This window comes from Formica exsecta, unplaced genomic scaffold (assembly GCF_003651465.1).
Source record: "Formica exsecta isolate Colony F162 unplaced genomic scaffold, ASM365146v1 scaffold218, whole genome shotgun sequence".
NCBI classification, from domain to species: Eukaryota; Metazoa; Arthropoda; class Insecta; order Hymenoptera; family Formicidae; genus Formica; species Formica exsecta.
This window is the reverse complement of record NW_021849477.1, coordinates 1,540,487-1,557,746: the sequence shown is the minus strand read 5'-3', so window position 1 is coordinate 1,557,746 and position 17,260 is coordinate 1,540,487. Positions and strand designations below refer to the sequence as shown.

The window sequence follows — 17,260 nt, the reverse complement described above, 5'->3', positions numbered from 1 at the left end:
GGGGGGGGGGGGGGGGGCTTGGAAACGGCGTTAACTTAAGGTGCCCCTCCGCACCTATAAAGCTCGAGATACACAGTAGGAGTCTGTGTCCCCACAACAATGTATTTAATTAACGTAACGGGTGTCAGGGGAGCACGGGGGAGCTTCACCGTAGCGCGATTGCACCCACAAACCACCCCCGATCCATGCCAGCCCATGTGGCCCCGCTAAACTCCTCCTCCTCCTTCTCTTCCTGCTCTTCGTCCTCCCTCCTCTAGTCACCCCCGTTGCCGCCGCCACCGCCGCTTTTCCGTATCCAACCCCAATCCGCAGGCTTGTTCAATGGCCGCCAAGTCGAGAGCTTAAATTAAAGATATAAGCGTCTCGGTGAGCGAGCGCGGGCGCGAAGCGGTAAACGAATTAAAAAGTAAACGGCCGGCCGTAAAAGTTAATGGCTGTTCGGATGAAAATTAAAATACTCGAGGAATTAAGATAACGGAGAGGCAGGCGAATGGACAATCTGCAGGGATTGACTGCAGGCAAGCGTCGGACGTAAAAAAGCAGTTCGGCCCGGCAACGAAAGTCCAATTTGTATTTCATGCTCGGTCTTCATGAAGAAAGAGAGAGAGAGAGAGAGAGCATAAAAGAAAGAGATAAAGGGTAGAAGAAGACAGGAGACGAGAGAAAAAGATTAGGCGGCGCTAAATTTAGTCGCTTGATAAACAAAAGATTACTCGATTGTTTTATCCAAACTAAATGGATAAATCATAATTGCATATTTAAAAAAATCTTTTCCGATTTAATAAGTTTTCCTACATTTTTTGAAACATAGCGTTTTTCTTTTCGAGGTATGACATTATAGAGATATCATCGATAAGTAGATATCTCAATTATTATTGGAAAAAGAAAATGTGTTTTTGAGATACCATGTTAATAATGCATCCATTTATGATATTATTGATAAAGTTTTGTATTCTTCGAAATGTATAAATATTTCAAAGGGAAGAAATAGATGCTCGGATGTGGATCGGTTACACGCAATCGCGATAAACAAACTTCTTCCGTCCACGGCGATTCGTAATTTCTGAGATATCGTTCAATGGATCGGAGAAACTGAGGACAATCAAAATTGATGCTAAGTTTACCGAACTCTCCCTCGGGATCGCGTGCGCGCGTGAACCGACCTAGTTTCCCTCTATTAGTATCGACCCTGGTTTACTTTGCTCTAAACAAACTTTAAAGACGATAAAGCATTTTTATAGTTACACTCTTCCTAAATTCAAATGCGACATCTCACTTTTCCAGAAACGCGAATGCTGTAAATAAAGAATACTATTATGTTATTTTTTTTTTTTAACTACATGAATTGCTCGATGAAATATACATTTCATCAAGATTACTCGATATTTATAAAAGAATTGAAAAATTTATAGCCAGCTTATATTTTGTTTTATTTCTATCAAAATACATCTAATATTTTATAAAACATTTTATTTTTATCAGAAACATATATTTTAATAAAATAGCAATTGCTGCATAATGTTGAGAATACTCTAACATTTCTATTTTCTTTATTTATTTTATCGTTTAAAAATTTACATTAGCCGCGTTGCATAACATAGGTATAAAGGTTTCTGGGCTATTTAGCGTCGAAAAAATAAAAGTCGGCGATTCGCCCTTTCTCGACGAAACGATAAAAAACCGATTTGGGGATGCAACCGCAAAGCCTTTCCGATCGTTATTCTTTAAATTGTCACGACTGATACAGTGCGAAAATGTAAATGCAAAGGAAGTCTTGGTCGGGATTCATCCATCTTATTTTTGAACGCATTAGTCACGCGCACATTGCGAAACGGGGGCGGGGGAAAAACCGGTGGTCGTCGTTTTCCCCTTTCTTCCGCCCTCCCTCTTGTTCCCTCGTCGACGACGCTGCGCGTCGTCTCACAACTGTTCGATTTATTAAATCAGGATTATCTAAGCCCATTACATTGTCCCGCGAGCTAGATACAAAACCGCATTTGTAACTCGCGTAAAGCTCTTAGGGCGGGCCCGCAGAGAGCGGCACTGATTTCCGCGGTCATCCACCTACCCTCCACCTCATCTCTCCATGTCTCCTCTCCCCCGTCTATAACAGATAATACCGATAGCATCTGATCTCGCCGTTGATATCGCCGCCGGGACAATTTATTATGCGAAAGATTACGGCCGTGTGACTCACTTTTCGCCCTCGTGGAGCGACAAAATTCGCGCGGCCAAGTTCTCGTTCGAGTCGAAATTCTATGATGAAGTCACCACGAAACTAGATAGTTTAGATAAGTGGTAAATTAACTGTGTAATTAACGCATGGACAATGTACCGTGTATAATTTTGATCCAATTCTCTAAGCAATTTTACCATTTTTATAATCTATTTTATTTTTATTATTTATTTTAATTGCATAGTGTGAAATAATTCAAACAATTTTTTTAAATATTTTTTTGGCGATGTAAAGAAAGAGACGTTTTTTGGATATTTTTGATGTTATAACAACCTCATTAGAATTATTTTATTAGAGACAGTTTATATTTTATATCGATATTTTCTCTAGCAATTAAAAATGTTTTTCTTTAAGTATAATTATCACATTAGTAAAAATTTTCTTTAGATGTTTAGTTTTAACATAACTCTCATACGTCGATTTCGAAATTAGCTTCATAATGAAAATAGAAAAATAATAAAGATAAGCGATAAGTAAAGACGGGAGAATAAAGTGTAGCAGAAAAAAACAGAACGTCTAAAACAGACGCTCCAAGAAATCAGATCGGAAAAGAAGCAAAAATTGTAAGATAATGCAAAACGTAGATGTAGGTGAAAATTGGGGAAAACATAGAGAGAAAGAGGAACTTTGAAATGAGCGACAGATTGGGGCATTCTATGGAAAGGGAAACGAAAGAGGAGTGAGTTAGAAGCGAGAGGGAGATAAAAAGAGAGAGATAGAGATGGAAGAACTGTGTAAGCGTAGGAACGGATTTCGATGTAAATGCGTGGAAAGGAAAGAAAACTGTGGATCACAGTTGCAAATTGTTCCTTCTCTCTTGCTCCACATTCGTGTATATTCATTGCGAGATGTCATCAGCGTCATTCTGATAGTCCTAATCAGTTTTTATTTCTGCTTTCGACGGGAAGAAAAGATTACATTAGATATGTGTCTTTCGTCGTTACTTATGGAATACGAATTGTATTAAGCAAATAAGACTCTAAACGAAAAAGTAATAAGTAATCATTTAACAAATTTAATTTTATTTGTATTTAGAAGTATCAGATTATATATGAAACAAGTTGTTGTTAATATTATATATATAAAATGTTTTGGGACCGAATTGTCAATAACATGGTATTCGGCCTTGGTGAGAGGTGGGATATACAATAGCGCGCTAATGTTTACGTGTCTCGGCACTGTTATCATACGTGCGGCGTCACTCGAGCAGAAAGGTAATACATGCGAGACGCTCTGTCAAATTGCTATTGTCAACGCGATCGCGGAAAGTATCGAGAAATAATTTGCAATGAATTATTATTAAATTACATATCAAAGTGTTATTAAAGTTAATGAATTATAATTGAGTAGATTATCAGAAACAAAACGACGTTAATAAATGAAAATTTGATGATTTTTTGTGGGAAGTGAATCGCGCTTAAATGGAGCACTTTCGCGTTCTCGAGGATTCTCGCTGATTGCCAAAAAGTCAATTAAACGGAAGCGTTGCCAGAAATACGGGAAAACTTCCGATCGATTGAATTACGGTATTAAAAGAACGACGAGTGCGCTCGCGGAAGGAACAAGAGAAATGCATCTTAGCAGGTAAAATTCAAGAGAGCAAAAGGAAAAGAGAATGATATATTTTCTGTTTTCTACATTTAAAATAAAAATATGCATTATTAATGGCTTGGCATGCTTATCTAATAGCTATTACTATTACTCGTTCCACGTACAAAGCACTTAATAATACAAATATAAATGCATTAATCTTTTTAACTTTTATTTAATTCTTTCAATAATTATATTATATCTCACATAATTGTGCTGATTATTAAATTTAAAATGGTCAGTTTGAAAATATTTTATGTTAATTATAATTTTTATGTGAAATTTCTTCAACTTATAAACTCGAGAAAACCATAAATCCTTTATTTTATACGATTAATGTGCGATCGATCATGTCATCCAGAGATATGCAAGATCAACCAACATCACTGCCGTCGTCGTGTCGACGAGGGAACGTTACTCCCGTATCTTTTTCTAAAATTCATATTCGCGTCCGGCGCGTAAAAAATGTGCATCGGAGCTTAAAAATTTATCGACGGCTCTTTTGAATAATAAGCGAACCGACCAATGACGTGGAAAACTTTCGAGTAAATGTCACACATGACTCCGCACGCATCGTTAAGCATTACTAGCCCCAGACACGTCTAACTGAATTTTATCCTTATAACTCTTTCTCTCACATATCTTTCGCGCGTACGCGATCTTTATTTTAGATTTTGATAATTTTAATATATGAAATATGATATTTTTTATCTTATATAACGGAGGAAATCAATGTGTTTTATTATTCGATATAATCATGTTACTGTGAAAAATTAAATATATCTGCAAAAAAAAAAAATAATATTCAAAGAAAATTAATACGCTATAGTCTTGGTATTTTTTGTATTGACAAACTTGTTAATCAGATCACAAATCACAATTAAGACTTCATTTTAGCAAGAGATATTGTTTTTCACGCACATAAAATACGCGACATATATTAATATTGTCTACTAAACTAACTAAATATCTCATAAAATAACGAAGGACAAAAGTTTTAATATCTTTTTTTTTACAATGGCATTGTGACCGCGATGGAAAAACTTGAGTTTTGCCTTTTGTCATGTTGATGCACGCGGTATGATAGTATAGCGAGATACATATCTGTGTGATGCAAACAAAACTATTGAGCCTCGACCGATGCCCTTTAACGCATTGACTGCTCGGGCTTCTTTTAGTATAAAATTTGCATTTACGCCATATGGCGTGACGCGACAGCCTATTTGTAACCCACCGACCGGGGTGGAGTAACGAGAACTCCTAAATGCCATCAAACCGAGAGTGTTAACCGCCGCAAGCTCGATATTTGTGTCACATGTTACATTAGCTTTGTCGTAAAGCAGGTCGATGATGGTAAGCGCACGTTTCTGTCAATTTGTCAAAAGTGCAAGTGAATAATTAACATTTTACATCCCCAGACGATAATTGCGAGATTACTTACGATCGAACAAAGAACTATGCTTTTTTTATCTTTACTTATAACATTTTATTTTGCATTATTTTATTAATATTAACTAAAATATATAATATTAACAATTTATTATAATATTATTTTCTCTGTAATTCTTCTCTCATAATGTCTTTATAGTTTACATTTTTTAGCATTACTGGAAATATACTTGATATATCTACATATGTTCTAATATTTAAATAATAAATTTAAAAATGTATTTATTGCGCGCATGTGGTTTTCGTTCATTTCTCCGGGTACAATTTAGTTCTACTAAGAATATATTAAGATTGCATAAATATGATATATATTCATGCATTCTAGAGGATTGGAAACGATTCTCTCGTCGCACGCACCCCTCGAGTGATTTGAACCACATGGGTGTCGCGAATCGCGAATCGCGGCCGCGATTTCGCGTCGTCAATCGCTTCGGAGTAATCCACGGTTTGCAATATTACAGAGTGCTGGTAGCAGAATGTTTCTTCGAGTAATAAGTAATGCGATCTCTTCGCGAGTATGACCGGGAAGAGAGGGAGGGAGGGCGAGGATGTTCCGAGGACGACGGAGGGTAGTTGGCTTGCCGGCGATAATGCGCTCCTCTGTATTCCGTTGCCGTAGCGCCTCCCCATATCGATATGTTTCCTCTCCCTGTCGTTCCTCTCTCTCTCTCTCTCTCTCTCCTTCCCCCTTTCCTCCCGCGACACCCCCGCAACCCCCGACCACCCATTTGGCCCCGCTCGGAGATCAAATGGCTTCACCGATTCGCGTTATCCCCAATATTCTATTTTTATTTCGGAATCAAATTTCACGGCGGCCGTCGCGATCCCGACGAAATTTTACGACTCTCTTTCTCTCTCTTTTTTACTCGGCAGAGGACATTGGTGGAATCTTTCGCTCTCAGAAAACTCTCGTCGAGGCGATTCGATCTTGATATTCGTAAGGTTGTTATGGAGTACGTTATGAGATCTAATAGCGTTTTGAAATGAAATAAGCACATCGCGATATTATTATCTTTTTAACAAACGTATCGAACAAACTCTTTGCAGTTTGAAGAAATATATTTATAATTAATTTGTAAAGGATTTCCGCGAAAGAATTTTCTCGTTAGAGCAGCTGCTCTTAATTCTTCGAGATATACTCTCCCGCTCGCCGTACGTCTTAATAGGGCAAAGAATTGTTTCTCTCTTTTATGTTATCATCCCCATCGAGATGCTCCTGCGTTTATTAAAATGCTCCCTATTTAATTTCCACGTGGCGTGTCTTCGCGTTTGAAATATCTGTTGGTTAAAAACTTTGTCGGTTCAAATATAAAAAAAATTGACCAACATCTTATTGTCATTTTATTATCATTGTTTATTAACATTTAATTTACACGTTATGATAGATATTAACAAAATTTTTCTGCTTTAAAAAATATATGTTCAACGAGAAAAAAAAATTGTATCATTTTTGTTTTGCAACATATTATTTAAATATGTCATTCACACATAATTCTCTTTGTCTGTTTCCTACATTTGTAAAGTTGTTTCACGAGCTTGAAAATGATACAGAGTATTCATATTTCATCACCCGAAATCGTCGCTATGATTCGCTTCGTTGAAAATCTTCTCTGAGCTATAAGTATTCAGCGCTTCTCATCACCAATCCGCGAAGATGATGTAAATGCGATTCGAAAATTTATTGTCATCGTCTGTTCGCGGTTGTAAACGCTTGCTCGGTCCTTCTTATAAAATCCTCGAAAAATTGCTTGGCATCCGCTACAAGGGGAAAAATTGCAGCAATTCAAGAGGAACCTAATAATCCTCCGCCACTGTTATCGTGTAAAGAGATATAACGGGGGAATATTAATATATATGTATGATGATACTGATACATTGATCAAGTCTGATCGGGGGATTCTCTTCGATGATTTAGGAGTAAAACTTCCATTCATATCGAACATGGCTACGTCATAAGATTTGTGTTTCTTGAATCTCGATGAATTATAAATAGAATATCTATTACATTCACATGTTTATTAATAAAATATAAAAGTGTTTCAAGAAATAACAGAGTTTTTGCAATAGTTAATCTTGACTGACTTCGAATTAGTTTTTTGCAAATGCAGAATGCAACTCTAATCCGAATTTCTGGAAACGTATATATGACACGTGACACACATGTATGTGAAGGAGCGATATATGTCGACGCATAGCGTTGCTAATTTCGACAAGAAACGCATTATGTAGAATATCTTTAGACGTTTGAACACGGGCAGTCAACTGACTCGATGATGAACATCCGTTAATCTGAATACAGCGAAACGATCTTATAGTGATATAGTATATAGACACTTCATATATGCGTTTCTTATGTATAATAATTTCCCTTTAAAAATATAAAGAGGTACATAATAAATTATGCATCTGCGCATAAAATTATAAAATACATATTGAAATGCAGATATAAATATATGTCTGTGCGATATTTTTAAATTTATTGTAAAGTCTTATTATTGCTTGCTATCGCGTGATTTATCTGATATTAATTTAAAAAAATTATAATCGGAAATTATTTTTAGATATTTTTATACTTTTATATCTATTGCCTCTTATAAATTAATTCAATCGGTTTTATATTGGAATAAAACCTACATTTCCGGTATTTCGTATTTTTATGACGGACGATACATTGTTACCACTGCATTATTTCGAAAAGCAGCAAACATGAAAGTATCTAAGCATAGAGTGCATTTCGTATAATAGCTTCTATTGCGCCCTTCGGATGCAAACGATACAGTGTCATCGGAAAGCAATTACCGCGTGCATCATCGGGACGCAACAGTGACGTGCGTTCGGTTTATCAAATCATTTGGATCATCGAGATTTCTCGCTTTAATAATTGTAATAATCGAGCGAACGTAACCGAACTTTGCGCTCGCGAGCGAGATATTCACTTTCCTTGCATCGGTATCGAAATATTGGACCCCCAGAAAAAGGCTCTTAATAATTTCCCGAGGTCGGCCCATACAATTACGCGGCCCATAAAACATAATGGCGCCTCGGGCGCCCGTGTATACACCCCGATATAATTCCGAGCCGGCGATCACGACGAGATCGTTCCGCTGGGCAGGGTCGAGCGGAAGGAAGAGAACGAGAGCGAGAGCAAGGGGAGGGAGATAGATGAAGTAAGGTGAGATGCAAGATGAATAGAGAAAGAGAGATCTGAGCAACAGCAGCCACTGAGGAAGGTGGTTGGCAGGTTTGGTCGAAAAATAAAGTCGGTTCTTTCGAGAAGGAGAGAGAAAGAGGAGAGAAAGTCGAGGCCGAGTCGGTGGAATCGCGGGCATTATGGAGTCAAGTACATGTGGGCCAATTTCGAGGGTACGCGAAATGTGGTGCGGTGCGGTGCGATGCGATGCGGTGCGGTGCGGTGCGGTGCGGTGCGGTGCGGCACACTGATGGTAGCGGGAGTTGAATGAAGGGAACGCCGCCTGCTGCCGTGATTTATCACGCCACGCCGCGCACCGCTCGGCGTACATACACCGCCATGATGATACATGGCGGAGGCGGAGGAGATGCGGGGAGGAAGAGAGAGAGAGAGAGAGAGAGAGGCCTTCCGCCTCGTACTAATTGACGTCATCGATATTGGTATCCGTCGACGAGCAGATTACTCCGCCGTAAACAACTCGGCCCACCGATCCACCCGCCCCGAGCCTCGCCGGTCCCCTCCGGTAGCCGCCGCGCGTTCTGTTTGGATGGGGAACCACCGCGCCACTTTGCCATCAGCCACTACTACTACCGTCACGAGGGATAAATAGGGATACGTAATGCACGTTGTAAGACCATTGCATTTCTACATGTGCTGGTGATCCTATCCAGCGTTCGTCCCTTTTTGGAAGAGGCGCAGTCCTCGTCATAGCGCAGGGCCCATTTGCGATATGTAGTTTGATATCGTGTTTAATGTGTTGGGGATGCTGCTGTTTTCAATTAACTCGAAATGGTGTACGATGTTTTGCTTAAAAGTAGCGACGAGAGGGGGAAATTGATTAGACGTAGGGGCAAACGGTAAATGTGACGATATGAATGTTCTCCAATGATAAGATTGATTGTTACTTTTTTAATGACGATTATTAAATGAATGATCATTTCGAATAATTATGTAATAATTACAGATAATTTTTAGAAGCAGATCATTTTCTATAATCTTTTTTTTTTTATTTTAATAATCTTTAAATATTTATAAAAAATATTCACACATATACATTATTTTTATAAAAATAGAAAAAAAATGTATAATATATACATATTTGTAAGATATTTTTTATGATTTATTTCAATATTTCTTCTTCTAATGTATAGATTTCTATTCTGAATTAGGTCATAGTATTACGTTTCATTCATTTAAATCATTCATAAATATGCGGAATATATTTAATGGCGTAAAACCAGACACTATTTTAAAAGCAGATTCTTTGCGAATTTATTCAAATCTGTAACATAATTTGTAATAGCGGATAGGACCCGTGAACAATTCAGAGAGATAACGGATTAACTAGCTCAGCAATATTATAGTATAACCTCCTCTAAACATTTCCATTCACCGTAAATCGCTTCGATAAAGAAAGAGGCTGCGCAGAATAGCCACTACAGTCGCTGACTTTCTGTCACAGCAATGAATCGCGACTGCCACACCCTCGGCATCATCTGTACAAGAAAGTATCTAATCCCATTGATTCACGGTCGATGCCATCGCTACACACAACCCTGTTTAACTCGCTTCGTTTTCCGTTCTCTATCTCTTTCTTTCTCTTTTAACGAAAAGCCTCAAGATATCATCCGCTCTCGCGCTCTTTACCACCCTCGGAGCCCACCATCTATCTCTCATTCTCCTCGTCGCGATATACGCTGCGATATAAGAGAGAGATGTAAGATAGAGCGCCTGTGCGAAACAGGGGCGTTACGGTCTTTAACTCGCAAATGCTCCGCGTTCACTTTGCCGTATTAGATTCTAATAGGGGGACACACACACACGAGCCGAGAGGGTCATTCATACTAAGAGCTCTTCGTCTCGTCTCGTCGCATCGCATTGCACTTGACTTGCCTTAACTGAAGGTTTACGTGGTCTCTGATTAAATCATGCTATATCATTGCCAATTTCGTCGACGACAAAGTTTGGTATCATGGCAGCAGCTAATGATAGCCGGATTTGTTTCTCTCATGTATAATTATTATGAAACGCGTGACGAATCTAAAAGATTTATTTAGGAAAATTTATATAAACAACTTATGTGTTACAGATACATATACGCTTTGATGCAGGATTATATTGTGTGTGTGTAATAATACTTTAATTTTTTTAGAAATAACGCGCGCGACACGATCAAAATTTTAATTTAGAAAAAATTAAATATATTTCGAGAAACTAAATTATTTTGTCAAAAATTGCTTTCACTGATTTATTAACTAAGAGATATATAATTTATGTTTTAAAAATTTATACACAATACAAAGTCATAATAGAATAATTATCTGTAGATGACTAATCTTAAATTTATTATTATGTATACAAACAAATAAAAAAAGTTTCATATGCGTACGTTGTATGCAACTTTGTTGCATACAAAGTACTACGTATGATACATTTGTATCATTTATATTAGCTTAGATTACGCGTATATATTGCCGGAAAATATCTCATTGCGAGAATTTATGCGAACCAACCGTGCGCATTATAGAGAGAAGCTCTTCCTTCCCATGAAGGATATAGGAGTCACATTCGAGCAGCGACGTTCGGTTGATCGAATATATTAACGTGCGGGCAATTTGTACAGCCTGACGGATATAACCCCGTACCGAGTACCATCGGCAAAATGTATTCCGGAGATTACAGCTACCGAAATCCGTCGCGCTATTAGGCGAAAAAAAAAAAGAGAAAGAAGCCTACGCGCGCGCGAGCATCGATAAGATATACGTTTCGATAATGAAAAAGTTATAAATCTGGAATTGTGAAATATATGACGGGCCGATATAAATCTTCATCTGGCAGCGCTGCCAAATCCCTTCGTACCACGCGCAAATCCCTTTCCAATATTGAAAAAAGTGATAGGTCCAGTATGTAATGATCCGGTATTACCCGAAACCGCGAGGGAACGGTATCGATCTATCGTTGTTATTCCGCTCGCATCGACCGCGTCGTTCTGTACATCCTCTCGTGTATTCAATTACAATATATCACTCGCAAATAAAACATCGGTCCGCATGCTGCATTATACATATCGTTACAATTATACAATTTCCTTGACTACAAATCAGTTACGGGATTACTTGAAACATATTTTTTTATAAGCTTTTTCTTTTTTTAACGAGATTTTTTCCGCAAATTTTTATATTTCTAGGAATTTAATTTTAGTGATAGACAATATTTATTTCAGAAGGATATATTTTTTGGATTGTGATTTTTTGCATAATCATGGAATTACTATACAAAGTGGCAGCTTTCAGTCGATATCATAATTTTTTTTCTCTCTATCACATAGATACGTGTAAGTTACTGTGAGTAACTTCACGATCACCATGCTCACCCTTCGGGAAACTTTAAAGCAAATCGCATATCGCGAGATAACGGAGAATTCATTGGGGGTGCTGATATAAACAAACCCACCCTTTTACCACCTTTTTTCCCCGCCCCGAATCGGCCGGTCACGCAAAAGAGTACGCGGGTATATATTGTCGTAATATTTCGAAAAACGCGCCGGCACACCGGGATCCGGGGGCAATCTCGCCCTCGAAGATGGCATATACGTGAAGGTGAATCGCCTCTTCCCGAGGAAATCCGAGGTAATTGAATGCTAACCCTCCTCATCCCCGCGACGCGTCTCCCCCGCCGCGCCCACGTTCCGCGCAACCCCTCCTCGTCCGCCCTCCGTATCGCGTCCCTCATCCACTTCCTCCCCTCTCTCACCCCGTGGGCTTCAGGGGGCGCCATGCTCGCACTCTCGCTTCCCCTTCGCCATCACTCACCGACACAGACTTGTAGCTTTCAATAAAAATGTAAATATGGCGGCGTAGAACGAGCCAATGACAGCGCTACATCGACGCCCGGAGTCTGTGAGGGATAGATAGATAGAAAGAGAGAGAGAGAATGGGAGAATCCTGCTCTGCGGCAGGGGTTGAGGATTTTGGAATGGTCCCTCTCTTTCGGAGGGTCGAAGATGGCGAAGGAAGAGAAGAAGGAAGAGGGGAACGAAGGGCGAGAGGTAGACTTCAACTCGAAGCCGAAGGTGGCAGGCGGAGGAACAGGCGGAGGAACTTGCGGGGAAGGGGCGCAGAGACGCGTCCATGGAGGGGAAAGAGGGGTGCAAAAGCTTCCACGAACGAAAGGAGGAGAGAGAGAGAGAGAATCTCTCCGTCCTTTCGTTCACCGTCACCGCGGCCTCACCCGAGTTTCATCCATGTCTCACCCGATGTTCCTCGTTCTCCTCTCTCCTTTTGGTATCAGGGTGAGGGAGGCGAAAGGGGGAGGGTGCACCGTCGACGTCCGTGAGAGAGCGACGCCGAGGATGACGCAGGTGCCGCAAAGCTTGACACGTCTCCGGCTGTTTTGTCACCTTCTTTTATCCTTCGAACTTTTTTACCGGCTACCTCGTTAGATGCCCTCCCTTTCCCGTCCCCTTTTTCTCGCACCCGCGTGCCCTCTCCGCTTCGCGAGCGGGGCGCGTTGATGGAGTAAGCCGGGCGACGAGCGGGACGCTTTTTAAAATCGCGCATCCACGCGAGCGAGTCGCTTTTTGCGGCTGTCGTCGTGGTGGGTTCTTTCCCTCTTCTCCTCCCGGGCCGTCGACGGGCGATCGTGGAGGATTTCTTTTTTCGGGGGAGATTTTTCGGCCGCGGATTACTCGCGGCGCGCACGGATTTGCGTTTTCGCACCGAAGCGATGGCTTGATCGATCTCTCCATGTCAGCAACTAACTCGAAGACAAATGTCTCTTCGTCTTTCTTTTTTTTCTCGAAGCGATATAATTTTGGATATAACTTGAATTGCCGAAATATTTGAAACGTAAATCACGCAAAGCACCGTATTAAACTTTTTCTTATACGTAATCCTAAACTTTTAAAGAGATGTCTCAATTTTTGGAGATAAATGTTAAAAATTACCTTCTCTTTTTATGAAGAACGTAGTATCTTTTAAATAAAAACTTATTATTATGCAAATCAATCAAAATATTATTTGCGTTAGATTATCGAATGAAAAACGTAGTATAATGTTACCTTGACTTGGGATTCCGACATTCCGAGGGCGTATGCTAATTTGGCGCGCTCTGGGCCGGCCAGGTACTTGGTCTGCTCGAAGGTCTTCTCCAAAGCGAAGATCTGCTGTCCACTGAACGTAGGCCTCGTGTGCTTCTTCTTGCCGCCATCGTGTTCCCCGGTGCCGCCGCCCGCGCCCGTCATCGCTTGCTGACAGCCCAGCTGTTGCGACACTGCAACATTCGCGTCACCCGATGAGTGGTTCCTGAATATATCCATTTCGCTTCGCTGCGAATGGAGTAATTAGCCTTAGCTGAGAGAGAGAGAGACGCCGCTTAACTTATCCTTCAATGTACGCCAGCATGCAGAGCACATACACACATACAAGAGAGTAGATTAAATATGTGATTAAGTATATCCGCGCTTTTTAAAGATACAATCATATCTTACAAATTTATTCTGTTTTTCCTCGAAGTTTATATATATATATTAGGTCTACCGGAAAGTTCTGTCCGTTTTTGGAATAAAACAAAATACAAATTTTTATTACCGTCAATAAACTTTATTAAATAATGTAATTGCCATTATTCGGAGAAGTATTGTCAGCAACTGGATAATTTAAATACAGCAGTCCAAGAAAAGAGGCCGGCGATGTTCAATAGGAAGAACATCATACTGCATCATGATAATGCTAGGCCACATGCTGCTTTGGGGACTCGTCAAAAAATTGCAGAACTAGGCTGGGGAATTCTGTCGCATCCACCATATTCCTCGGACTTAGCACCCTCCGACTATCATTTGTTTTTGTCCTTACAAAATTTTTTGAGGGGCGAGAAATTCAAAAATGAAGAAGATATCAAACAAGCATTGGTTCAATTTTTCGCATCAAAAGATAAAACATTTTTCGAAAATGGGATATGCAAATTGCCCTCACGCTGGCAAGAAATCATTCCGAATAATGGCAATTACATTATTTAATAAAGTTTATTGACGGTAATAAAAATTTGTATTTTGTTTTATTCCAAAAACGGACAGAACTTTCCGGTAGATGATATATATATATATAACCGATATTTTAGAAAAAATCGTGATATTTAAAATATATATATACGTTTGATAGTAAACGCTAATTCTTACGGCACTGACCGTGTCGACCATTAAAATAAAAATCGGCGACTTGCATTGAAATTCAACTATCGCTTAAAAATCCACAGCGGAATTTTGATATCGCATCCACGACGAGCCGGCTGCGAATTTTCATTGCGCTTTCGGTAACCGCGTGCATCCGATCGTGTGTGCCATCGTATAGATATTCTATGGGATCCCCCATGATCTCTTTTCCGACTCGCAGAATGAAAAGGGGAAACTGTAAGTCCCATCTGTGACTTTCTGTCGCGACAAGTCATAGAGAAATAGTGCCACATTTTACTTTGTTACATTAATATCAATCTCTTCTCCAGATTATCTTTATAAGTGAGAGCAAGTGTGTGAACATGTGTATGATGTTCTTCCTATTGTACATCGCCGGCCTCTTTTCTTGGACTGCTGTATTTAAATTATCCAGTTGCTGACAATACTTCTCCGAATAATGGCAATTACATTATTTAATAAAGTTTATTGACGGTAATAAAAATTTGTATTTTGTTTTATTCCAAAAACGGACAGAACTTTCCGGTAGATGATATATATATATATAACCGATATTTTAGAAAAAATCGTGATATTTAAAATATATATATACGTTTGATAGTAAACGCTAATTCTTACGGCACTGACCGTGTCGACCATTAAAATAAAAATCGGCGACTTGCATTGAAATTCAACTATCGCTTAAAAATCCACAGCGGAATTTTGATATCGCATCCACGACGAGCCGGCTGCGAATTTTCATTGCGCTTTCGGTAACCGCGTGCATCCGATCGTGTGTGCCATCGTATAGATATTCTATGGGATCCCCCATGATCTCTTTTCCGACTCGCAGAATGAAAAGGGGAAACTGTAAGTCCCATCTGTGACTTTCTGTCGCGACAAGTCATAGAGAAATAGTGCCACATTTTACTTTGTTACATTAATATCAATCTCTTCTCCAGATTATCTTTATAAGTGAGAGCAAGTGTGTGAACATGTGTATATATATATATATACGTGTGAAGCAAGTGGTTATATTGTATCTTCTTAATAAATCTGATTTTGTTATATTACTAGTATGCTAATTTTACAGCACAATGAAATTTATTTAGGAAGGTGCAACGTGCGCGTTATTGTATGCACTTGTTCCATATACACACTCACCTTCATTTGTTCTACATAGGAAAAATATGCCTGCGATATATCCCGGAGCATAATTAGCTTCCGTGTTATAACTGTAAGAAGTATTTCATTTTAACCGCAGTTCGAAATTAATTCGCCGTTTCTGGAATTAATTACGGTCCTTATAACGTTGGTAATTATTGCCGCAGCCATTTAATATTTCTCTCTTTCACTGGACCTGCGATTATAACACTAATTTTTCTATGAAATGTCTTCTCTCAATTACTCATATTTTATCTGACATAAATCACTCTTTGCAAATATTATTAAATCAATATTTAATAAGATCGATATCTCTTGTTAGATATTCAACTTACAGAGATTTAACTTTATAGTTTTAATTACTTATAATTATACTTATAAACTGATAGAGTGCGAAACGAGCGCTATTTTTTACATTGGTTCATTCTCACAATATAAATTATATTGTATTTTTTCTTCGAGCAGCATTAATAATTTAATTTTTATATATTTTTATATGTATGATTATGTATATTTTAGATTACATTACTCTTTGTTTTCCAGTTTGTTCAAAATTATATTTTTGGCATTTATAATTTCAAATCTTTAATTAATAATTATTAATCGCTAGTATCGGCAGTACAAATCTTTCATAAATTAAACGACTTTATCCTATTTGTGCGCCCGGTTCATCATTTTTAATCTCAGCCATTCGGTTGCACGGTCCAAGTCTTAATTAGGTTGGAAAAAAGAGGTCCGAGAAAATTTTCGAGAAAGACAATCGAAGAGGGGGAACGACTTATGCGGAAACAAGAGGGGGTCGCACACGGTTCGATGTGGCATGTGGGCGCGTATATACAAGGGGGCAAAAGGGACTCGGAGGTGGATAGAAGGAAGGGTCGACGCAGCAGGGTCGTCGTGACGCGGTACAGTGTGGGTTGTGGGACTTTAATTTAATAAAGCAATTTGTAACGGAATACGGAACGAGGCAATAATGGCCGGTCGGCGGGGAGGGTTCTAATGAGCTGCTTACCGCACTCCAACCCCCGGGGTCTTCGACGACGACGAAGGGAGAAAGGGGGGTATACGTTTCTCGCCGTTGAATATCCCTCTATTCGTCCTACTAAGCCGTCGCGCATATTTCCGCAGCCACCTCCGCAAAACCCGATAAGTCTGCGTTTTTTATCAAAATTTGTATGCGTCGCATACGGTGCGCCGCGGGATTTCTTTCGCGGTATAATTTCAGACTTGCTTCTCGAGATGAAGCGTTATCAGTATCATCGGCGATCGCGTAATTCGTCAGGGAACTTATGAAGAATAATCGCGCACTCGTAATTAATCGTTACTCTTAAATCCAGATTTGTATTCCTATAAGAAGACTTTAACAAGAAAAGATGAAATATTAAAAGTAAAGTCGCGTGCGATTGTAACATTTTAATAATTGTTATATTTTATAGTGTATAAATTTTTAAGAGATATATGTATA

At 39.2% G+C, this 17,260-nt stretch overlaps 1 protein-coding gene across 1 annotated transcript in view; it reads right to left on the bottom strand.

The window, feature by feature from the left end:
- LOC115235293 (homeobox protein Nkx-6.2-like) overlaps nucleotides 1-17,260 on the bottom strand; it is a 33,648-nt gene that overhangs the window by 876 nt on the left and 15,512 nt on the right. The window contains exon 3 of the mRNA XM_029806963.1: nucleotides 13,525-13,736. Coding sequence (XP_029662823.1) covers nucleotides 13,525-13,736 — 212 coding nt within the window. The remainder of the gene's footprint in view (nucleotides 1-13,524; nucleotides 13,737-17,260) is intronic.